Raw genomic sequence first — 25,683 nt, 5'->3', positions numbered from 1 at the left:
TGCCCCCCCCCTCCCTCCCCCCGCGCCTCCGCGCGCGCGTGCGCCGCGGCCCCGCGTCTCCCTCAGCGGCAGCGAAGGAGTTTGGAAGTTCAAAATGGCCGCCGCGGCGGAACCCGAGCTGCGAGCGCCCGAGTAAGAGACTGGCTGGGAGGCTCCCTCTCGCCATGGCGCCTCCGGGGTTGGGGGGAGGGAGGCGGAGGGATAAAGCGCGGGATGAGGCGGCGGGGCGGGGGGAAGCGGGAAGGACGGAGAAACGGCACCGGGTGGAGGTGGCGAAGGAGATGTGGGGGGGGGGGGGAAGCGGCCGCTCCGGGTTGCTGTAGGGGCCGCCCTGCCGCTCACCGGGGCGGGGAGGGGAGGGGGGGAAGGACGGGGCCTCCCGGCGGTGAGGGGGACGGGGAAGGGCGCGCGGGAGGAGGAGGAGGAGGAGGAAGGGGGGGCGGGGGGAGGGGAAGCGGAGCCGGGACCTGCAGGCGCGTGTCCTCAGTTCCGCGTGCGCCTTCCCGCCTCGGGGGGGGCGGCTCCTCCCGCCCCGTTCCCGCCGCCCCTCACCGGGGAAGCGGGCCTGCGGCGGCAGGAAGCGGGCGGGTGGTGTGGGTGAAGGGGGGTGTTATGCCCTTCCTCGGCGTGGTTTTGAGGCCGCTGCCCCCCCACCCCCCCGCTCCGGGTGGGTGCCTGGCGGCGCTTGGGCACCCCTGAAGCAAAACCGGGCCCGGAGCTCCCCGGGATCCGACGCCGCCACCGCGGTTCTGGGGCCGGAGCCGGGCCAGCGGGTGCCTCGGTGCGAGCCCCTCCGCCTGCCGCCGCGGCGGCGGCGAGCCCCCCTCCCCCGAGTGCCCGCCGGGGCGCTCTCGCGTTATAAAAAAAAAAAAAAAAAAAAAAAAAAAAAAGTGCCGTTGTGCCTGGTGGAAGCGAAAAAACACGATTTGTTGCCGCCAGCCCCTCCTTTCAGCCCTCGAAATGACTGGCAACTCCCGGCTCCCGGTGGGAAGCGAAGAGCGAACTGCCGCCTCTCCGCCGGAGCGGGGCTCCCGGGGTGCGTTTCCCTGGCACCCCGGTTAGCGTCGTGAGATTTAGGTTTGTCAACGCTCACGAGCTCGTGAACGCTTTCTTCTCCAGAACTTTTGCTCAGAGTTGACAACCTACTCGCTTTATTGCTCCTTTTCACTACATAAGTATTTTAGCCATATAAACTGCTTTATGTATTTTTTTTCTGCCTTAAAAAGTTGTGATTTGAGGGTTGTTTTTTTTATTAGTTAATCTTTAGAGTAGAAAACAGGTGAGGAAAAGCAGTGGAAGTACACGTGAACTGTATAAAACACATACAGAAGAGAGTTTAGTAGTGTATATAGAGAAACCTAACTAAGAGTAGTAAGGTAAAAACTGATGACAGGAAGCCCAAATGTAGCTGAAATCTTTTGACAAATCTTCATGAACTTCCTATCGTTCTTCTTGAATTCAAAAGTAAGGAAAAGTGGGGCTGTAACAAGGTCATGTCATGGTTCCTCTGTGAAGCCATCTTCTTAAAAGGTTTCTCATCCATGTCATTACACCTCTGAAGCATTTAAATGACGTAAAAGTTTATCCATGTTTTGAAGGAATTATTGGAAATAAACAGATTCCTGTACATGAAGAAACTCTGAAATATTTCATGCAGAGTAATGAAGTGAATATAATTTCATAGTTGAGGTACAAATGCAAAGAAAGCTGGCAGTTGTGTTAGCTGTCTGGAGTGATTGAAAATCCAAGTTGAAAAACTTCTAATACTTTTTCTTTCTTTTTTGTGTCTTTTGTGCTAAATGCAACGTAGACCAAACTCATTTTAGGGTGGTTCGTCACCTTTCTGATATTCTGTTGTAATGGTGTGGAGTGTCAGGAAGAAGCCATTAATAAAAACACCCTTCTTTCTGTGTGCTTTGAGTAAGCCGAAGTAGTGGTAAAAATGTTGAAGAAAACCATACAGCGTTCTGACTTATGTCTGAATATTGCATATTGTTAACTAAAACAGTCTGTTCCCTTAGGAAGTTTCTAATCTCAGAGCAATAAAGTGTTAATGGTTTTAGCAAATAATTTTAGTGTATGTGGCAGAAAAGTCCAGATTATTTACCAGTTCTAGAATTTGCATTAACTCAAGCAGGAGAGAATCAGTAGCCACACTGTTTGAAGATCTTATCCTTAATTAGGAAGACACTAATAGAATTTATAGTGAAATGCCATCCTTTAGGCCTGACTTAGAATACCTCTGATATGTTTTTTCTATTGGATCATTGATCATATTCTTCAGAAACAACTCTCTTATGAAACTAGTAGAGGTCGGAAGATATTTCTACATTTCTATGTGCATTCCCCCACCGTTCCTACCCATCGTGGTTAGGGAATTTCTTTTCAGTGAATGAGGCTCGGGATACAGAAAGAGCTATATTTAAGTTACTAAAGTGTTAGCTAGTAAATTCCGAAACTGTAGTTTAGGTGGGATGAATTTGTAGAAAGGTGAACTCTGGTATCTATAATATTTAGCAACATATTTCAAAAGGCAAATGTTTGTCTTGCCACAGACTGTAACTTAAGTGATGTTCTGAAGGAGATCAGGAGATACTTGCTAAACACTGTAAAAAACCTACTGGTAAGCCAGTTTCAGCGTCTAAGGAAGGTGATATAAGTAAGTGTATAACATCAGGACTGAATTTTAAAATTTTTGAAGTTCACTGTTTACATTGCTGGTTGCTGTGATTAGCTAATTGAAATTATTTTTTTTCTTCCCGGAGGAAACTAAGCACTTTATTGTTTTGATAACCTACTGTAGGCTTATTTTCTGCCTTTTGGCCAATGCCATTTGACAGGTTTGAAGATTACCGCTTTTTTCTTGGGAAGCTGGTAGTCTGCTGTATACTATCAGAAAGCTTTTCTGATATTAGACTTACTTAATTTATCCTGTTCCTTAGTGGTGTGCCCTGTGTTGCATAAATAATATAAATGCATGATAAGAACAGCTTTTGATTTTCAAACGGGTGCATGCACTTACAGAAAGAAATTTCAGTCAACTCTGTGAGATTTTGCAAGATGATTTCATTAAGTGGTCAGTGTCATCCCTTGAAATAAGTTTTGATCTTTGGAGCACAACTGTGTTCTGCCATTTGAAAATACTTTAAAAAGGCTTGGGCTAGGCATCAGGCTGGAGCAGCGGTAAGATAGATGATGAACTGACAGGATGCATAAATATGCAGCACTTTTGTCTACTGTTAACAGATATTGTAAGTATTGAACCTAAAAGCATAAGCATTGATTTCACCCACACGTTTTGTTTTGTTAATGCATTTGCTGTAGCTTCCTTCCATAGTATTTCTTTTGCAGTCATAGCTCTCTGTTCATGAGGAAGTGTATCTGCTATCCTAACTTAGTTACATTAGTCGTACATTTTTAATTCTCCCAAAGGTAGGTCATTAAATGTCAGTTAGTTTCTATTGTAAAAAAGACTGTCAACACAGGATTAAATACTGCAGTGAGTTGATAGTACTGATCTGTAGTTTTTATTTTTTGCAGGGTTGAAGATGCTGATGCATCTGAGAGAAGTGTAAATGAAGAAAATGGCGAAGTATCAGAGGCAGACCAACCTCAGAACAAACACAGCCGACACAAAAAAAAGAAACACAAACACCGAAGTAAACATAAGAAACATAAACATTCTTCAGAAGAAGATAAGGACAAAAAACATAAACACAGACACAAACATAAGAAACATAAACGGAAAGAGGTAGCTGATACCTCTGACAAAGAAGATGGACCAGCTAAAAGAACTAAAATTGATTTTTTAGCTCCTCTGGAAGACTTGGAGAAACAAAGAGCATTATTGAAAGCTGAACTTGAAAATGAATTAATGGAAGGAAAAGTGCAGTCTGGGATGGGTTTAATATTACAAGGTTATGAGTCAGGATCTGAAGAAGAGGGGGAGATCAATGAAAAAGTGCGAAATGGAACGAGACCTACAGCTAAGTCAAACACTAAGGGGAAATTAGAACCTGTGGACAATAAAACTAGTTCCAAGAAAGGAAGTAAGAGTGAATCAAAAGAAAGGACTAGGCACAGATCTGACAAAAAGAAAGGCAAGCTAGGAGTTGATGGAATCAAAGAGAAGACAACTAGAAGCAAGTCAAAAGAGAGGAGGAAATCCAAAAGCCCTTATAAGAGAAGTAAGTCTCAAGATCAGACAAGGAAATCTAGGTCTCCAATGCTTAAAAGGCGATCTCAGGAGAAAAACAGAAAGTCTAAGTCTCCCCCAGAGGACAGAAATAAGGCTGATGATAAAAGTAAATCAAGAGATCGCAGGAAGTCTCCGGTTGTAAATGAAAACAAAAGCAGAGATCGTGGCAGAAAATCTAAATCTCCAACAGAACTACGAAGCAAATCCAAAGATAGAAGATCACGGTCCAAAGATAGAAAACCTAGGAGATCAGAGACTGACAAAGAAAAAAAGCCAATTAAATCTCCTTCAAAAGATGCTTCTTCAGGGAAAGAAAACAGGTCCCCTAGACGACCTGGCCGTAGCCCAAAAGGAAGAAGCTTATCTCCCAAACAACGTGAAAAGTCAAGAAGAAGCAGATCCCCTCTCTTTAATGATCGTAGATCTAAACAGAGTAAATCCCCCTCTCGAACCCGGTCTCCGGTTAGAAGAGTGAGGAGTAGGTCTGCAGAAAGGAAAAGAAGAGAATCAGAAAGGAGGCGTCTTTCCTCTCCCAGGTAACTTAAAGATGGCAATGAACCATTGCAGAAATGCATTACAGGATGAACTGTCTTCTAGTTTGGTGTTCATCTCTTTGTTTTATTCTGAAGAGAGCTATTAAGAAAGGTAATCAGGTTGGGCATTATATTATGAGCTTACTTTGTATCTATTCAGTTTTTTAAAAATACTCCCCCCAGCTGTCAGACATGCAAATTCAGCTTTGGTTGTTAAAGTCCTGAGTTATTTGCTGCTCACACCATTAGTGGGAAAAAGTTTTGTAGCTCAGGTTCTCCTTTTTGTCACATGCTCGGATTCAGAATTCGGCTTCTATTTTGTTTCTTAGTTAATAGTTCTGTTGCTTTCAAGAATTTCTGTGGAGTGAGAGTCCCTTTCACTCTTAAATATCAGTGTTGGCTAAAAGTGGGTAATTAACCCCTTTTCCCCCTCAGAAAAAACCCTGATAGAGCCAGCATGTGTGAATGTACGAAAATCTTTTATATCAAGATGTCCTTCTCCCAGTCATTTTTTTCTTAAACATATTTTTCATTTGCTAGAGGCATGGTAGTACTGCTTTGTTATTGGTCTGTAGTGTATCTTTACCATATTTTGCATACACTTGAAGGAGAAAGACTAAAATCTTTGTAATGTATTTTTAGTCTTGGCATTTTTTAAAAAAGACAATTTAGCCTATGAAAGCAGTTACCTTGAAATGTAATATAAACTGTGAGACAACAATTACTTGCATATCCTTCTCTGAAGCTGTTAAGGTCTGGATAGTAAGTTCCCAAGCAGACAACAATATAAGTATATACATTTTTGGAAGCTAATTAATTAAATGTAAGAAGCTCGGCAGGCAGAGGAGTTCAGCATTACTTTTGTATAATGAATAATTTAAAACTTTTTATCATGGGGTTTAGCTCCACCCATTCGAGAATTCATACTTCTTTGTTCTTAATTTAAAATTGTGCATTGGAACCACAAAGATCTAGCTCAGTAAATAAGCACGTAATAAATGTGAAAGTCTTTCTGGCTGCATCACTGAAGGTTACTCTGGTTGCAAGCATGGCGTATCTGCTACAGACGCATTATCAGCTTATTCGTCTGTACTACTGCTTAGCAATACAGCAGGTACTTTGGAGGATGGCCCCAGTGGTGTTAACCAGATTAAGCAAGTATTGTAAGCGCTAGCAGTTTATCTGACTGCTTTCTGGTGAATCAGGAATGTATCAGCATGACCCCACCTGGAGTCCTGTGTCCAGCTCTGGGTCCCCCAGCCTAAGAAGGGCATGGACCTGTTGGAGCGGCTCCTGAGGAGGCCACGAAGATGATTGGGGTCTGGAGAACCTCCCTGATGAGGCCAGGCTGAGAGAGTTGGGGTTGTTCAGCTTGGAGAAGAGAAGCCTCTGGTGAGACACTGGCCCAGGGTGCTCAGAGAAGCTGTGGCTGCCCCCTCCCTGGAAGGGTTCAAGGCCAGGTTGGACAGGGCTTGGAGCAACCTGGGCTGGTGGAAGGTGTCCCTGCCTGTGGCAGGGGGCTGGGACTGGATGATCTTTAGGGTCCCTTCCAACCCAAACCATTCTGTGGTAGTACCTGACTTTTCTTCCTTAGTATTTTGCATCTTTCAATTTTCATTTCTCATGACAGCTTGAATTGTAGTCAGTTTGAATTAGTTGTCTAGACATTATTTCAAGGGATGCGTGTGTCTAGAATTTTGCTATCAAATTCATACTTTTGTAACACCACGATGAGCAGCATGCGAGTGGGGGACTACCAAGAAGTATTTTCTGCTGGAAGCGTTTTCGAGTCAGCAGGAATAATCTTTCTTTATGGGACATCCTGAACGAACTCCAACTATGTTGAAGTTTTAACTACCTGTTATTACTGAGGCTGCCAGAGAATTTCAGGAGCTTTAACAAACAGTTCTAACCTAATATTCCCAGTAATTTTATTTTTCAAGCTTGTTTCCCATGTTCAAACCACGTAAGATACTTCTCCAGTCTTTGACTGAAGTTACTCATTGTACGATGTTACTATGAATTTTTAGTCAGCTTCTACTTTTTAGCTCATACCTGTGATCCTGGAGTGATTTTTTTTTTTTTTTTTTTATTTTTTTTTTTTTAAAAACAGCTCTTTTGGCAGCAAAACCACTTTGTTAGCCAGGAAACCTGGAACTGTCAGTTCATCCTGTGACTTTTTTTGTAATACTGTTCATGAGAATATAATATAAATTAAGTGGGTTAATGGGATCAGCCTATTCCAGCATTTGAGTCTACAGTAATTTCTTGTAGAAACTGCTAGTACTTCTGCATGTGCATAAATTTGTCTTCTGTCCCACTGCTTACTATTTTGCATCAGTTATGTATGCCTGGTCATTATACGTGGTTAAGGTAACTGAAGCTGATATAGCAGTCTCAAAACAAACAAAAAACTATTACAGAATGGGTAAATTAGTCTTTCAGACCCAAGAGATTTTGTTCATTGATGAGATATAACACCTACAATAACTTGTCCCAATTTGATTTAAAAAAAAAAGGGGGGGGGGGGGGGGGGGGGAGGGGAGAAATAGAGTGGCAACATTTTCTTTGAACAATGGTGTGGAAATATTTTCCAAGAAGGTCTGTTGCAGCCTCATTAGAATAATTTTTAAATATTTTTAACTTCAATCCTGTCCAGTTTTTCATTGAAGTCTTGCTGTCATGGAATGCAATTAAGCTTTTTAATGTAGTTGTCTCATCAAGGATTTTTTTTTCTTGAATAGTTGTGAATCTGTGTAGACAAGAATGAACACATTTGGAATAGTATATAGTGTCAAACTTGAGTTATTTTTTAATTTGAGAAGGGTTAGTTTACAAGTTCATTGAGAATTTTAGTTTTCAGCTGCTGTATTAGAATGTGTGAAATGTTGAAGCTGTCCAGATCTAGTGCCCAAATTGAAATAGACATTGAAGTAATTGCTGTGGAGTGGCATGGTCCTAAATTTCAATACTGTGTTGTAAAGTTGCTGAGAAAATTCTCAAGAAACAGTTTCTGGGTTGTATTTATTGTTTAAATAATGTTTCTGGTAAACACAAAAACAGGCCACTATTTGTGTAAGCCCTAAACATAAGCTTTGTTTTAAAACCTCTCTGAGCTTTGTGGTAGTAATTAACAAGCTTCATTTCCAGAGTCGCCCTGAACTAGACCCATGTATGGGCACGTATTTCCCCGGGGTGGGGAGACACACGCAGGAAGGGCAGCCAGCTCTGCAGCGTACTTACCCGTCCCTCCCTCAGAAGCCCATCTGGTGGTCCCTCACCTGCAGTAAGATTTTAAAGTGAGCTTCTAGAGGAAATTGTGATTTTTGTTTTCAGCTTGCTCCTGATTTTACTACCATTCTCTTCTTCTGTTTTAAGAACGCGGACCAGAGATGATATTTTGTCTAGACGTGAAAGATCAAAAGATGTTAGCCCACCCAGTAGATGGTCCCCGTCCAGAAGGAGGTCTCGGTCCCCCATCAGAAGGAGGTCTCGTTCACCCCTTCGACGCAGCCGATCTCCAAGAAGGCGGAGTAGGTCTCCTCGGAGGAGGTAAAGACACGCTGCATTTTAAATACATTTTGTAAAATATTACTAAAAGAATAAAGGTTTCTATCTTTATGTGTAAAAAGACAATGCATTTTTTTGTTCACATTTATATGTGCTAGCATAGTTGAAAAAATTTTGTCCTCCATTAATTAATTCATTTTATTATATGGAGTCATTATGTATCTTTATGTTTTATGAATAGATTTTCCTCCTTTTCTTCAAAAAACCAAACCTGATCAAAACCCAAACCCCTTTCACTGTTACCAGGGATAGAGGTCGAAGAAGTAGATCTCGCCTTCGGAGGAGGTCCAGGTCACGTGGTGGCCATAGACGTAGGAGCAGAAGCAAAGTTAAAGAAGACAAATTTAAAGGTAGTCTGTCTGAGGGTATGAAAGCTGAACAGGAGTCTTCGTCAGATGAAAAGTAAGGATTAATTTCTAACTTGCACTGATTATCTAAAAATACATATCCACTGATACTGAGAATGAACTGACATTTATCTTCACAATACATTTTTTGAGTTCTCACCTAAAACCTTAACTGTTTTAGTACTTGTGATCTTGTCAAATTACTTTTGGGGTGATCTGGAAAACTTTGGAGTATGCAAGAAATATCAAGACATGTCGGCTAGTGGTCAGACCTGAGGGGATGAGATATTGTTACGTTTCTAAATTCAGCTTGATCGGTATCTTGTGAAAATATTTGGTCTGTTTCCTCAGGCTTATTGCTTGAGGAAAAACTGTAATAGCTGAAAGGATTAATTGCTACCTGCAAATTGTTTTTAGATTTGCTAAATACCTACTTTATCAAATTGCACAAGAGTATACATTCTTCGGAAGAGTGATGCTGGAATGAAAATCAACAAGTTTTTTTGTTTGGTATTTCTCTTTAAAAACAGTTATTGTTAATGGGTTGCAGTTAAAAATGAAATACACAAAGTCCCAAAGGGATACCAAAAGAGAAGTTTTCTCTGTAAGGAGATGTAAATATACACACTGGGATTTAATACACCTTTGCTGTCAGCTGAACAGCTATTGTTTAATATATTGTGTGCTTTCTACACCAGAGAACTGCATTTGATAAAATTCAGTAGATAATCTTACATTTATGATGTTGTATAAACAATAATTCAATTTTTATAGTCTTGAAGACTTTGACTTGGAAGAAGAGGATGAAGAAGCAGAGATAAGACAAAGAAGATTACAGAGGCAAGCAATTGTTCAGGTACGTGGTTATATTATCATGTGGGTTACAGAAACTAATTTTGTTTTTCATGTAAGATGTTGTGATAAAGGAAGGCTATTGTCCTATTACTACATTATGATAGTAAATACTATTACTATATTCTTTCCAATTCATTTATTGTGAATGTTAGTTGCAGTTAAGCTTTATAATTCCATTGCAGCAGCATCACTTTTAAGACTGAAGTGACTCTTCTGTGAGTCATTTATGTGCTAGTTAGAAATTTTCTGGCAGTCCTACTACATGTTAAAAATGTTCTTCAATTATCCTAATCTGTAGGTCTTCTTTGTAGCTGTATCGTTGATATCATAACATCAATATAGCATTAAGTTACCTATCAGTTATAACCTAACTGGTCAGTTCTCTTCAAGTAGAAGCTGTCCTTCTCCATTTCCAAAACTTCATAAAGCCACTGACATGGGTTCCCCCTTCACGAATGTAGATAGTGTATTTAGTTACATATGTGAGTTCCCATGAACTACTTATTCCTGGTAAGAAAGTTACAGTGGTGACAGGTAATACGTAACTCAGACCCCTGAAAGGGAGCTGTGGCCAAAAGGGATGTGATTCTACAGCACAAGTCAGGTGTCTTTTTTTAAAGTTGGGATTTGGCACACTGTTAGATAAATAGTAGGCAAAACACTGCAGCATATTTACTTAATATCTAGGTATAAGAACACCAGTTATAATGTGCTGCTTATTTTAAGTGGCACTAAAAATACTGTTCACCATTTGACTTTTATGCAAACCCCATTGTAAAATCCCTCAGAACTGTGACTGAGCAAAACCGTATAAAGTAAATTATTTTTAAAGGCCGGTTACGCCTGTTGTTGGTCTATGTCCAGAAGCAAATTCCAGAGTTTCATTCCCTAAATGGCAAACCTCTGCTTGTATTATCGAATAGTTCAACCTTGATAACTGAGTGGTATCACCATTTATTAATTTTGATGTTTATCTTTTGGGAGAGGAAGTGACATTTGCATAATTTCATACTACTTACATTAAAGAAAAAAAATTTGTAAAGGTGTTGTCTTGAACTTTTATAATATATCTGAAATTTTTCAAAAAGAATGAATAAACGGGATTTGCAATTCAAATAAAAAGCCTGAATTTAAAAATCACTTTTCTGTACCATAACAGTAATAAAAATGAGAAAGATTATAGTATGTAAGATCCAAAATCGTTAATTTTTCCTGAAAGACTTTATTTCAATACTTGTGTGCCAGAATGATTTAGTAGTAAATCTATCGCTACTGACATTTTGTCACGCACAACAGAGTAGTTAATCTTCAATAAAAATCACTTTTTACAGAAATGTAAAAGCCTAAAGAACACAGATTAATTTTTCAGTCTTATTTTATGGCCTGGGCTGTGGTGCGTGTGGCAAAATGAGTTGTCAAAAGTGCTATCCCATTATGCACATAATCTGTTGCCTTTAGAGGTATAGGTGATTATGAAAGCAAAGATTAAGGTTTAACACAAACTATTGAAAGGGCGAGTATAAAAATGTTTTAATTGTGATAAACTGTGATGGTGAGATTAATAATTAAATTTCTTTTTAGAAATACAAAGGCCAGACAGAAGACAGTAATATATCTGTACCATCTGAACCAAGCAGTCCTCAAAGTAGCACGCGTAGTCGCTCAAATTCACCAGACGACATCCTAGAAAGAGTAGCTGCTGATGTTAAGGAGTACGAACGGGAAAATGTGGACACGTTTGAGGCGTCAGTGAAAGCCAAGCACAACCTCATGACAGTTGAACAGAACAATGGTAAGAATCTGAAATCTCACTTTATAATGCAATTTATGAAAGCTCAGACATTTTGCTTAGTTGCCTTATATACTTCCAGCCTTGGAAGTAAATTGACTTTTCAGACAGAATTTGAGAGTGTTTCCATGATTATTATGGTACTTATAACATTAAAGTAAAGCTCGCTCGTTAAGGAGGATGATATGAATCGAACATGTTCTCTATATTTCTGTTCAGTCTTAACACAATCTGTGCTATATATTCGTAAGAGGAAATTATGATGTCTGTCTTTATAGCTAAGAATCACCCTTTTTAACTTCCAGATTTTTCTTTTCACTTATGCATGTTGTTTTCTTAGAAGCTTAATATAGTCCTAGTCTTTATTTCGGAGTGGGTTAGGAACCATGCCCCTTTTATCGCTTTTTTTTTTAGTCAAAGCCACTGTGCCAGAAGAATATAGGTGGGTCTAGTCATTTAGAATGATTAAGGCTTTTGAAAGTCATTGCTAGTGAATCCATTTTGGTGGCATAACTTCTTGAAGAAATGGCTATTTCCTCCTCTTCCTCTCTGCACATAATGTATTGTACAGCAATACTGAAATCAGATACAACTTGATATAAAACCTGCCTGCTGTGGCAAAAAGAACATAGAGCATCTCCCAGTGCACCCTGTAATAATGACAATCTGCTTTGTTTTGTTTTGTTTGTCATTTGGAAGTGGATTCCTGTACATCTTCCAAGTAGGCAAAGGTGTGTCTATTTGCTGTGTGGTCATATTTGAGCTAGTTTTAACTACTTCAATTTCTCTTTACAGTTTAATTGCAACAGCACACTGTTTAACAAGGGCTGTGAAACCTGCCCAACCCCTCAGGATATATTGGACAGTTAGCTTGTATTTCACGTCATGTGCTAGTTGTATCCTTGAGGGCTAAATATGCTATCTTCTAGTGGTTGCTTCTCTTTGAAGTAATAAAGCTGCATCTCTTTGGGACTGGTGTACTGCTCTGTACTTTGTCCTGGGGTTCCCTTGAGCAGTATGTTTTCAGACCATTCCCCTGCAATGTAGGTGGAAAGAACTGTCTTAGGCACTTTTTCCTTATTTGCATACCTCAAATTTAGACTTGGTCTTCATATGTGTAACAGACAATACCCTTTTCCATTTTCGTTGAGGTATGTACTGCTTTCTAATTTTGTCCACTAAAGTACATGAAAATATAACTGTTCAGTACATAGACATTTCTAAGATATGAAAAAGATTTGTTTTTAAAAATAGTTCAGTTATGCTCAAATCTGGGAATTTTCATAGATTGGTAGGATTCTGGTTTGAAGGTGGCTATAACAACAGATGGAAGCAGTGGATCATCTTTCTTTCTAAGAGCCATTTTTTTATTCATATCCTGACCTTGTACAGGTCCAGGATAGTAAGTTGCTAAGAAACTAGTTAATAACTCATTGTAACCCAGTGCAAGTGTAAGTATCTGGAACTAAAAAGAAAATTTGCTAGAAGGGTCTACATCGTGAAACAGAGGTGTAACTTGTCTCCCCATAGTGTCAGGTGACGGGTCTGTATGTCGAAACAACGGTGTCAGCATGATGGATGAGAGTTTTTGATGCTGTCAGACAATTTCAGTTCTAGTTTTGTATGAAAGTGCTTGGCTATATGCATCACGAGACCTGGAGCATCTGAGGTTCACTGCTTATTTTAATCCATTGCTTATTACCCTAAAGGGAGTGTCTGTGATTTACTGTGTCATGCAGGGATGCTACCATAATGTGTGTTATGAAATAGTTTGAAGTTTACTTGCTTTCACTAACGTGTACTTAATTTATATTTCTTTGCTTTTATCTTATCAACCAAGTAAAATGTCTTTGGGACTTTAAAGATGATTAAAAGGTGAGAAAGGGATAATCTTGCCCATATTAAAAATGTTTCTCTTAAACATAATCGTTAACATTGCCTTTGACTAAAAGCTACACATGAGCTGCTTTTCAACAGGGTTGAAGAAAACATTTTCCAAAGAAACAACTTCTCAGCTTCACAACTTTGCTTTTCAGTAAAATACCTTGTGATTAGCAGAAAACCCTGAACTTGTATATTGAAAACTTGTCTGTATTTTTAAATCTATATATATACACACACACACAGTCATTTTGTATTTCTTTTTATACATATATATAGTTATTATCTGTAGGGATCATGTAAGTATGTACTTTTTTCTTTCTGCTGTGTGAATTATTTGAAAGCTATTATACTTAATTTTTCAAGGAGATACACATTTTTGAGTGCTTTGAAGAACTTAACCAATCTGAGTTTTGTATTTCTAGAATGTAAAATGGTATTTGCTAGAAACGTTAGTAGAGCTACCTGTTTGCCAACATACTGATCTTAGGTTGTGTTGTAAAGATACAAAGTCATGAATTATACTGGTAACAAAGTTATTAGTTTGTCATCTTTTTCATGTTGAGTAATCTAAATTTCATTTTAAGGTTCAGCTCAGAAGAAACTGCTAGCTCCTGATATGTTCACAGAATCAGATGATATGTTCGCTGCTTACTTTGATGTAGGTAATTCTTGGAGATGAAACGTATGAATTTTTTTTTGCTTGATTTTTGTTAGAGAGCTTCTGTCACTTGAGGTTTGTGGGAACTTTGATTTGTAAAAGCATGTGTAACTGAGTGGATAGTATGTTCTGAATCTTTTGATCAGCCAAGGCAAAGTAGTTCTTAATTAGTCTTTCAGTCAAAGAAAACCTGCTGAAATTAGTGAGACTTTCACCAGAGTAAGCAACTGGGAATTCACCTCCTGTTTGAATAGGGCCTGTAATGGCACATGGTGACAAGCCTCTTTATAAGTTAAACTTTACATTAATGTTACCATACTGAGCTGTTCTAAGTATGTGCTTTTTTCAGAGGCTCATGTATGGTTAATTACAAAGTGTCTGTGTAAGATATTTTAATTTGCTAATGATGCTGTGTTGGAGTAATCTGGTGGTTGGTTTGGTGGGGTGGGTTTTTTTTTTTTGATGAAGAGATATATTTCTTGGTTTTCTTTTGCTCTATTCCAGCAGCTTTTCTCTAAATGTGCTGAAGTGGCCTGTAAGGATTGGCAGTCCAGTGACTAGTTTTGAGACCTTCCTTGCCATTTTCTGTAAATTTACCTTGTTGTTGCTCATGCAGATCACTGAGAAATGAGTCAATGCAACAATTTTCTTAAAAATTCTCCAGTTAATTTTGGTTTATGGCATTTATAATGTATTAGTTACGACAGAAGTATTGGTGAAAAAAGGCTCCCGTGGTGTCACACCAGTAACACTGGTGGTAATAAAATTTTTAAAAATCAAAATCCCCTTGACCTGGAAAAATATAAATACTTGAAAGATAGTGTGAGGGAGGTGTGTTTTTAAAAATTTTGAAGTTACTAGTAGGGATTTATATGTCTTGTAAGTGAGCAATTCCCCCTTCCAGAAACTGTTGTTCATTTGAAGATATTCTTTACTACTCATAGATTTAATTTTGTGATAATATATTGCCAAATCTGTTAAGAGATGTCAACAGCAGTTGTAGTAATTTTATGATCGTAAGTCTAATAGTATGAAATCTGTGAAGCGGCACTGAATGAACAGAAATTCAAGGCTTAAACAGTTATATTTTCTTCATAAATTACGAAGCTTTTTTACTCCAAACCTATTGTAAGTAAACAGTTGTATTCAGATGGTCCAAAATGTGCATTCTAACATGACTTGTATAAGTTCTTTGTGGGTAATAAGTGAAACTTTGCCCGTTTATGTTTTAATAATACTTTTGGTTGTTCTCATCCTCTTTCCTTGCATCAGTCCTTACATACTGGTACGTAGATAGCATTTTGTGTTCAGTAGTTTCTCTCTCCTGCAAGATAAGTGTGTGTGTACTGTGGAGAGGAACAGTGTTTCAGTAGGAAAAAAGGGCTTTTTGGTTAGTAAACGTCAAGGTAAAACAGATCACACAAGCAAAGCTGTTACTTATCTTTTTATTTCAGAGTGCTCGTCTAAGGGCTGCTGGGTTTGGAAAAGACTTCAAAGAAAACCCCAATCTCAGGGATAACTGGACTGATGCAGAAGGCTATTACCGTAAGTTGTGTTTGTTGCTTTGCAAGGAGAGCTAGCATGAGGGTGCTGAATGGAAAAGATTCTCATGTAGAAGTACTGAAACGTTATTGTAATGTAAACGTACCACCGTGCCCTCACTGAGTGTGCAATGTCATGGATGAAATGGGCAGGCAGGTTTTAACCTCCCTTATGAAGAGACTCCAGACTTACAGAATCAGTTTGTTCCCCGTAAGTTCCACAAAGCTAGGGGATATAAAACATTGTACAGTGAAATGAAGTGATTATCCTGTTTTTCTGAATTACACAGAATGGTTTATTTTTCATAAAAAGTTCAATTGTTTACATCCCTCATAACTTGAAATTGCTTGATTTTATCCTTCAGGTGTTAATATAGGTGAAGTTCTAGATAAACGTTACAATGTCTATGGTTACACTGGTCAGGGAGTCTTCAGTAACGTAGTGCGAGCCAGGGACATGGCAAGAGCAAACCAAGAAGTAGCGGTTAAAATCATCAGGAACAATGAACTTATGTAAGTAATGTTTTTGTTTAATAATAATAAAGCATATGTAACGGTTGGAAGTTTTCATGATGTGATTTGAATCTCCCTTTGTTTCAAGTGAAGTAACAGATTACAGCTGTGATTCCTGCCTTTTCTGCTAATATGAGCCAGATAATGGGAAGCGCTTGAGGACTATGTATCCACACTTCTTTACAGCTATCGCAGGAGAAGGGTACTTGCATTTTCATCAGGCACTTTCTCATTTGCAAAACTGCAGGGAACAGTGGTAGCAAGAAGCAAGGTTGCAGTTAATTAGGAGGCCTGCCCAGCCCTAGCATTTCTGAAACAGGAGTCGTGAACTGTAAAGATTTTCTTTTGTTGGACCAAATCGGTTTGGCAGGCTATGGGTTGGATCCTAATAGATCATCTGCAACTCACAAAAAGACCTCTGTACACTAATTGGTTTTGTATATACAATGTCTCGGCATGTATATAGGATATATAGAAAGGGATGGGACTCTCCCTGTTGAAATAAAAGGAAAAAAATAGGTCTGTCAGAATGAGTGCAGGTTAACAAGTATGATCTATTAAACTACATTATGTGAGGACTTGTCTATGACATTAATTTTCAATATCTGTTGCAGTATTTCTACAGTCATATATTATGTCCTCTTCCACTAAAGACAACTTAAATGCAAATCTTTTCCATGTTTTTTACCTTGGAAGTTTTAAATATTGATTTCTGTGTGTATAACTGGATTATTTTGAGTTATATAAATAGGTATCTAGAAAAGTTTTTAAGAAAAAGAGAGGGGAGGGGGTGACAAGCCATTTCATTTTGGAATGTTGTGTAGATAATCAGATTGGGTGTGTACTTGACTCTACAGTCCATTTAGCTTAAGGCTTTTTTTATTAATGTATGTGGTTAAGTACTTTTTTTTAAAAAACAGTAAACTTCTCAAGTGTTGTTTGAAACTAAAGTGTAGTGTTACAGGAGGAGATTAATTTTAGCTTTACATGCAACTGGGAGGGAGGAGGAAAGGATGAGTAGGTTACAAAGGCACAGTGAAGATCAGAGAGTTAAATAAACTTAACCAATGTGTAGACACTGACTGCAAACCACTGTTGGTTTTTCTGAAGCCGTGGTACATTAAGTAATGACAAGACACTTCTCATTTCTGGATAATTAAAACTGTGCAAGTGAACGTCTAGATTTAAAAAAAGTATTAGAATTTCACTGATTTTGTTTTATAATCACATTTCTTTGTTTTCAGGCAAAAAACTGGCTTAAAAGAACTGGAATTTTTGAAGAAGCTCAATGATGCAGATCCTGATGACAAGTTTCATTGTCTACGGTTGTTCAGGCATTTCTACCATAAACAACATCTCTGTCTGGTATTTGAGCCACTCAGGTAAGATGACAAATGTATGGGGTTCTCTGTAAAAAGTAAAATACTGTTGAGTGATCTTTACCTTTCTGGTTTTGGCTACTGATTCGATACCTTGTCTATTGCCGAGATTTAAGAATACAAGAAAATTAAAAAAAAAAAAAAATTACCTGGAAGCACAAATCCACACACTACTGTACTATTTCTGATTTACTTAAAGCCACATTGTGAACCTTCTGCCTGGACGATATTTGAAACAAAATAATATATTATTAGAGATGGACATCTCACCAGATCTTAATTTTGCGGGGGGTGGGGGGTGGGGTGTGGGGTGTGTGACAATATTTTTAGTAGTTTTTGTAATTCTTTATTTTAAGGGTTTGGATTAAGAATGCATTCCCAGAGAGGTTCAGAAAATGCTGTATATTCTATGAAGAAAACATTCACAACAGTCTAGGGAATAAAATTGTTCTAGGGTTTTCTTTGTATGCTCACTTTTTCTTTAAATAATTAAGCTCTATTGACAGGCTAATTGTAGACACTGTTTTATGGTAGATCTGGATATATTAACTGCATTAGTTCCCATTCCTGCTGAGAAGCTCCAGTTGTTCATAGCCTAAATTTTCTGTCTATGTCATGTTTTAATTGTCGCTGTATTTGAGGTGAAGATAAGTAATATGCTGAAGCAATGCAAATTTTATGAAATTACTATTATGCTTTCCTTAGAACGGCATACAACGAATTATTTTCTTGTGCTGAACTGTCTCTTTATAACACACTTGCACATTATTTATATCCAGTGATTTTTTTTTTTGTCCTGGAATTGTGGTCTTTTTATCTGCTGCTTTCAGTCACAAAAAAATCTGTTCCTCAACTTGTATCTTTTGCATACTTACATATTTATTTATTTCTGAAGAAAATGATTACAAAGGCTTTGCAGTTGTTGAGAAAATGCTGTTCATGTGCAAATAAATCCTCTCAAACTGATCTTGATTAAAAATGCGTTCTGGACTAAGTAAGTCCAGTCTAGTTATTATACAGTATAGGACAGATCTGATTGACCAGCATTTTTCTTTCCTTGCTGGAGCTAACAGAGCGTTACTTATGTTAAGCTGAATGCCGATTTTCTCCAAAAATGTCTAAAGCCAAGCAGCTTGCTCAAGTTTGTCTTACAGTTTAGGAGGCCACAATGTTTTTAAGTTCTTTTTTTTTTTTTTTATTTCTCCTTTCTCTTAACAGTATGAATTTACGAGAGGTGTTGAAGAAGTATGGGAAAGATGTTGGACTCCATATTAAAGCTGTGCGTTCCTACAGCCAGCAGTTGTTCCTGGCTTTAAAACTTCTTAAAAGATGCAATATCTTACATGCAGATATTAAACCAGATAATATTTTGGTAAGTAATAAATAATTGAAACTTACTTTGCACAGTCTATAGTGTAAAACTAAATTTTTGAAATTAATATTCTGTTAGTTTAGGTCAAGTCAAAATTAACTGAAAATGTTGAGGGTTCACATTTTGATATAGAATGCTATCATGGTACAAATAGGAAGTAAGAAATATAATATGGCATCTAAATAAAAACTTTTATTTAGTACAGTCTTTCTCAAACCAACATGCATCCACTTGTATCTTTATAGAAAGCAGATCTTCCAAAGACAGACAGTATCCTTTCTTAGGAGAAATCTCAGGAGTTTTTCCATCAGTAGCTGAAAAATGTTCTCGCTTTCTGCAAAATGGAAGTAGGTTATCTGAGTCTGGATGGAGATTTTGTTTATTGAATCAGATAATGGGGAAAAGTCCTTAATGCCTTTTTTCTCTTTTGTTTCCATTAAACATTCTGGTTAGCAGGGCGCGAGAGCGACATCAGAGGAATCAAACACGTTTCCTTTGGTTTTCTTGGTGGTCATCCCTGTAACAAACTCAGATTTGTATTTTATTTAAAATGTTCTTGCCATCACAGCAGTAAAATTTATTATGTGAGTGTGAGATAAGTGAATAATAATGCTGTTTTATGAGTGGTACTCTGGATACTAGAGTTGGAAGACTAAAGCAATACAGTTTCAGTATCTGGAATGAAATCCAGGTCCACCAAGGATAGTTTGGTAAGGGAAGAGTATGTGAAACTGACCTTTTGTGTATTTTGTAGGATCTGAAGACACGAACTGTCACTTTCAATTTAATAAAATTTTACAGTTTCTTTAGAATACAGAGAGGAAAGATTGAAATATGGGAAGAACTTCCAATTTAAAGGCTGAATGTTTTTCTTAATCTCTGACTTAAACGTATTGTCACTTCCACCGTGCTACTGGCGAGTCTGTCTACAAATAGTGCTAATGGACATTTATGTTTAACTTTCAGGTGAATGAGTCTAAAACGATATTAAAGCTTTGCGATTTCGGATCAGCTTCGCATGTTGCAGATAATGACATCACACCATATCTAGTTAGTAGATTTTATCGAGCTCCAGAAATCAGTAAGTACATTTGGGTTGGCTACACGTACCATGAGCAGTAGCAGGATACACCAGTACTAGCAAATGAGAATTTGACTTGAATTTACTCTCTGTTTGGTCTTAGCAAAACATCACTCTGGAAATATGATGACAGTCAAAAATTCAGACTTTGAAAGCATGCTTGTGTGACTCCTCATGTATGTTGGTGGTCAGCTCAGTGAGGACAGGGAGCAGTCATTCTGCTTGGTTATAGTTATGTTTTAATTTGGAGGTATTGTTCTGACTTCTTGTTTTTTACTAACTTAATTTGTGCTAATTGGTTTGGGCATTAGGTAAAAACCTCCCTTTCTAAAGTAGGGATACTGTAAAAGTTGAAAGGTTTGCATCCTTCTTTTATGGTGACTTCATATTCCTAAGAGAAGGAGCACCAATACAGTTTACATATCAGAATTTTTTCATCTGTCTGTTTTTTGTGATATTACATCGTTTAAGACTGCCTTTATGGAATTAACTGAAATTGCTCTGTTTCAGTTATAGGAAAAATCTATGACTATGGTATAGATATGTGGTCTGTAGGCTGCACATTATATGAACTTTATACAGGAAAAATACTCTTTCCTGGCAAAACCAATAACCATATGTTGAAACTAGCCATGGATCTCAAAGGAAAGATGCCAAACAAGGTAAGAAAAATAAGTGTATGATTTCTAATTAATTTCTGAAACTGCTGTAATGAACGTTAGAACACACTTTCTTTTTTCTCCCTGAATTCTGTTTCTTATCATATACATCTTCTCTTAACAGCAAGTAAATATCAGGCATCGCTCTGACTGTATAATTTATATTGATTTAAAATCTTATGAAGTGAAAGTATACAGCTTCTTTTTCATAGACTAAGTATAAAGTGAAAGCAGAAACCTTCTAAGCACTGACCTGAAAAAAATACGTAAGTCAATGGAAGATCCTGTGTTCTTTTTCAACTGGTTTGAACTGTTATTTTTCTTGTATTCAATCTAGACATTTCTTACTGTTCTTTTGATATATTTTTCATTAGTATTAAATTATTCATGTTCCAATAAGTTAGTAGACATTGATGCTAATTGTGGAAGCTGTAAGAGACTGAGAACTTGCCTGAAACATTTGCCTCTCCCTCGTTTTCCAGATGATTCGAAAAGGTGTGTTCAAAGATCAGCACTTTGATCAAAATCTCAACTTTATGTATATAGAAGTAGATAAAGTGACAGAAAGGGTAAGTCCTTTATGTGTCAACTAACCTATTGGTTTTTTCCCAAGCTTTCCTACTATTACGGTCTTTCAAACGTATCTTGACATCTTAATCAAAAATTGCATTTTTATAAACTATTAGAATGTCCTTTTGCAGCACAATGGACAGCTTACATAGTTACAAACGGCCAACAGATTTTTTTCCTGTGGTTTAGGAACGCGTTTAAGAGAACTCTTAAGTTTAATCTTGGTAGGTGTACAGAGTATCTCCACATAATTATCCTTAAATCACTAATAAAAGAAATTCTGCCTCTACTTTAGAGAAGGGTGTCCGACTTCAGTACGATGTGCTTGTGCTGTAGAAGGTCACTGTGACTTTCTGTATCATTTTAGCATAGCGTATTTATCAAGCAACACAGAATTCGGGGGCGGACATGGGAACTTTCCACGTGGGATTTTGATGGTCTCGGTGCGCTGGGATGTTAGGTTCAGGTACGCACCTGCTGTTGGCGCAAGATGCAGCCTGGCCTACCCCTGGCCACGTTACTTCCACTCTTCCCCCGTGCCTGCGTGAGGAGTTCGGAGGCCGGATGATGCGGAGGGGCGTTGCTGGTCAGGTGTGAGAGAACCCTGCGGAAAAGTTGCTGCTGAAGTTTCTGTGAGAGGGATAGGGCTTTTGTGCGTTACTTCCGCTCTACAAGGTTGCCGTTTTTTGTATTTGTAGGAGAAAGTTACTGTTATGAGCACCATTAATCCAACCAAGGACCTGTTAGCAGACTTGATTGGGTGCCAACGACTCCCGGAAGACCAGCGTAAAAAAGTACACCAGCTAAAGGACTTGTTGGACCAGATTCTAATGTTAGACCCAGCTAAACGGATTAGCATCAACCAGGCTCTGCAGCACGCCTTCATCCAGGAAAAAATTTAAACCAGATGAAGAAGTTCAAAGGGTTTGAGTAATTAAGATACAAAGACTGAAGAAATTTCACAGCAGTTATTAATGTATATAAACATAAATATTTCCCCTGCAAAGTTGAGGAAGAAATGATACATTTGAATTAACATCAAGGCTGATATTTCTTTTAGAAATGTTAGAGTAATTCTGTTTTGTGTCTTATGTGAAAATTTTCACTGTAGAACTGTTTTAATTGCCAAGACTGCACAGAAGTACAATGCTAATGTATATGGTTGCAGTTCGTATATATTATAAAAAGAAAAAAAGCATCTGTTATAAAAAAGAAAAAAAAAAAAAGAAAAAAAAAAAAAAGAGCAGTAATACTGGGTGGTTGATTTGTTTTTAGCAGACTTGGCTTCATTTTTGTCTTTAAAAAATGGCCAGCATAAATGCTGTTTATATTCACATTTTCCTAGGTGTGTGTGTGCAGGCCACAGCAGCATGCCCTTGGTGTAGTCAGTGCCGAAGGGGGTCTGTTCCTTCTTGAGCCTGCCCGCAGGGATGGTCTCCTCTTTTAAAGCAGGTTGTGTACAACTTTCAGTACACTGAAGGTAAGCTAACCCATCAACATCACCGGTGTTTAAGCTGTTATTTTACTGGAACAACTGACAAATGAGAGACAATAGCGTTGTGGCAGAATTCCCTGCATGTTTGATAAATGATCCTGTTTTATTTTCTGGCATTGCAACCGTGGCATAGTTACAACTTCTGTTCTGTTCATCACATTTAAAACCTTGAGAGTGCGCACTTGATGGATAGAGCGCCTTCAGTGTACTGTTTCTTATTACTTTAATTTTTTTAATCAACTTGCTATAGACTTTGTATACATTTTGTTAAATACAGTTCACTATGACATAGAACCAATACTTACAGAAGAGTTTTCATTTAGTAATTACATATGTTGGGATCTCATTCGAAAGACCTTATATCTAAAGGATAGATAGACAACATAAGGAAATTTTTAACTATTTGTATGTCATTTTGAAAGTGTACTGCTTTATGCTAAAAGTGTTTCATTTGTTCATTGTTTTCATTATTTGTGATCATGTTGTCTTTCAATACAGGCATAAACCTTCCACTCTTGAACAAAGCAGCTGCTTTTTAAAAGCGGTAATTGCTTCTTTACCTTTTATTTCTTTTGTAAATGAAGCTTTTCTTTAAGAAATGTGACTTTAAAGTGTTGTCTCTTGCATAAAACAGTTGACACTTACTTATTGTAAAGTGAAGATTGTTCTGCTGCATGTAAAGTGGACCATGCAGATTTCTGTATGTTTTCAGTATGCATCATTAGATAATAAAGTCTTTTGTGAACAAGGCATTTGTAGCCATTTTTAAAAGAATCTGTCTTCAGTGATGGTAAATCAGGTAATTCATAAGAACCACCCCTGCATTTCCTATTAATCATTTAATTAAAGGGATTATTAAACATTATGATCTTTGGGAGAGCTGTAGGCTATGTTAATTAGATATATAATTATCACTGCTTAAACAAAAGCAAAGCAAAAAACCCTACAGATACTGTCTGTCTGCTTTCATTGTAATGAAATTATTCCTATAGGACATGGGATTAAATTCAGGCTTTAACTAATGTTTGTGCTGTTTTTCTCACTTTTCCTTTTGATGGTGCTGAAAGAGAAAAAGGAAAGCGAGTCACAGGCCACTCAACGCCTACTCCATGGGTCTGATTTGCTGAGACACCAACTTCACCTTCCTAACAAGGTTATTTCTGACAGCATGTGTAGATAAACATTTAGCAACAAGTTAAAAGAGCTTGAAACATTTGAGTTGGTTATACAGGGTGAGGAAAACAGAATCAAACTTTTCAGGTCCATACTGCTGCTTTAGTGTTCTCTTTGACAATGTTAAGAGGTTCAGCTCTTCATTTTTATTAATATATTCTGACAAGCTGTGAAAACCCCACTGGTTTCACATACTTTATAATACTTCTTTGAACTAAGAAGGGTTTTTGTATCCATCTAGGTACATAATGGCAACAGTCATGCACTCTTAGTGCACTCAAGAATGGAAAAATGACACAAAGCAGTCATTCTGCTGGTGGGGAATACCCCACCGAGGAGATGTAATGAACTAACTACGAAAACAAGCAGGAGATGGGTGGTTTTGTATGCCTATTTGGAACCTTCAACCTGTCTCTTCGCAATTTATATTGTAAAAAATCTTAATAAAAAAATAATCTCTCCTTATTTCCACATATTAAGGTATCTTGTTCATACAGGAGATAATAAAAAAAAAAAGCTTTAATGAAATCCTAGTTACTTGATAGTTAAATACAGAAAGTAACTTGCACTTTTACAACCTAGGCAGCACTTCTGAGGGCAATTTTACACAGATGTAGTAATAGCCTATTCTTTCTGTTGCTTTGTACTTTATCCTTAAAGTAGGAATATAGAACAATGAAATGAGTTGGTGATACAGAAACAAAGCAGTAGAAAAGATGCCCCTTAATGCCTACAGAACTGTTTTAAGCTATTCTGGAGAAGCATAAAGTTGCTCGTTTACTTGTTCTTTGTGTTGTAGGTGCAGCTCAAAAGAAGATGATGGCTACCAGAAGACATGAACAAAGGTTTCTGTCCTATAAAAGATATGAAAAATACTCTTCGTGTAGTTCTGTCTTAATCTTTTGGTTTCCAGCATTCCAATTTAGAATTGATTATCACTGCTGCAGTACTGATTAATTCCTGAAACATACTTACTGTATTAGAATTTGTTACATAGACGTGTCTCTTTCATTTCTGGTTGAAGAGATATTTTTTTTTTTTTTTTTACTGTGATTAAATGTAGGTAAATAAGCATTACTGTTCAGATGCAGTTTTCTTAAAATGATAGAAAGATCAGTACAAAACCTATGAAATTTAGGAAAAAATCTGCCGTTGTATTTGGTTAAAATACGTGTGTGTTAACCAGTAAATACTTAAGCAGATGTAACTTCAGCAGGTTCGTTGTTTATTTTGATTCTGTCAGATCTGATTGTTGATGCAGAGACCAGCTGACAGGGGCCCCTCGGGACAGGTGGATTTCAGTCCGCCGTCCAGTGCTTCTTGTTGGCAACAACAGGACACCTCTAGCTCTGGCTTCAGCAGCCTCTGGAGTTGAGGACTTTTTGACAGGGTTACGGAACCTCTCCAGTGGGAGGCAGTACCTGTCCCAGTAGCTCTGAGGAGAGGTAGCACCCCTGCAGTGAGCTGCATTCCAGCAGCCGCAGCTCAGTGCAAACGGAGCAGCTGTGCGAGGGAGTGTTGGTGTAGAACCGTTTCTGAGCTGATCTAAGAGGGAGGATAATTTATCTTGTCCTCCTCTTTGCGAAGGTGTAATTTGTATCTTCACCTGAGGGGCTACACGCAGAAAGTTTGGCTCAATCTGCTGTGCTAATTTCTGTTTCCTCCTCCTTCATGGTGACAAGGAGCTTCACATTTAACGTGCTTAGATTGCCAAGCGTTCAGAAAAAATCAAGATGCCAGCCCTATGCAGTTAGAATGTGTTTTTATTACCTTGGTGCATACTACTATAATTTAAAAATTAAAAACTGCTTAAGACCTTTTGATAGAATATAATGATTCCTTTAAAAAACCTTTTTAATAATACTTTATCTCCATACATAGGGTAAGTGGCATTAAACCTCTGAAGAAGCTTTATGTGTATATTGACCCGTAAACAGAAGGCAGACCAGTCTGTGATACTGCTGGAGATAGAACCATCTGCTACAGTGTGTGTAAAATTGTAACTCGGGTGGAAGATGTTGGGAAGTGGCAGTTGCTTGAAATTAATAAAGTACGCTTAAAACTTA

General features: G+C 38.0%; 1 protein-coding gene across 7 annotated transcripts; it reads left to right on the top strand.

Moving 5' to 3' along the window:
* The first annotated feature begins 25 nt into the window (after positions 1-25).
* On the top strand, positions 26-25,683 carry PRPF4B (pre-mRNA processing factor 4B). 7 transcript variants are annotated; one of them, XM_042806670.1, is made up of 19 exons: positions 26-132; positions 3,541-4,734; positions 8,110-8,283; positions 8,548-8,703; positions 9,423-9,504; positions 11,085-11,295; positions 13,761-13,834; positions 15,289-15,379; positions 15,741-15,888; positions 17,133-17,270; positions 18,486-18,639; positions 19,606-19,720; positions 20,231-20,382; positions 20,862-20,948; positions 21,648-22,429; positions 22,943-22,988; positions 23,514-23,597; positions 24,417-24,462; positions 25,499-25,683. In XM_042806670.1, the coding sequence occupies exons 1-15, from the start codon at positions 95-97 to the stop codon at positions 21,849-21,851; spliced, it is 3,018 nt and encodes a 1,005-aa protein (XP_042662604.1). In that variant the 5' UTR covers positions 26-94; the 3' UTR covers positions 21,852-22,429; positions 22,943-22,988; positions 23,514-23,597; positions 24,417-24,462; positions 25,499-25,683. The 7 variants fall into 7 exon arrangements, with proteins under 7 accessions (XP_042662604.1, XP_032847845.2, XP_042662601.1 ...); XM_032991954.2 differs by having other exon boundaries at positions 21,648-21,925; positions 22,295-23,597; XM_042806667.1 differs by having other exon boundaries at positions 23,512-23,597; positions 24,417-25,683.

The sequence above is a fragment of the Tyto alba genome, unplaced genomic scaffold, assembly GCF_018691265.1.
Source record: "Tyto alba isolate M040663 unplaced genomic scaffold, T.alba_DEE_v4.0 Super-Scaffold_48, whole genome shotgun sequence".
Lineage (NCBI taxonomy): Eukaryota > Metazoa > Chordata > Aves > Strigiformes > Tytonidae > Tyto > Tyto alba.
The sequence above is the reverse complement of the archived record's forward strand: the minus strand, read 5'-3'. Positions and strand labels throughout refer to the sequence as shown.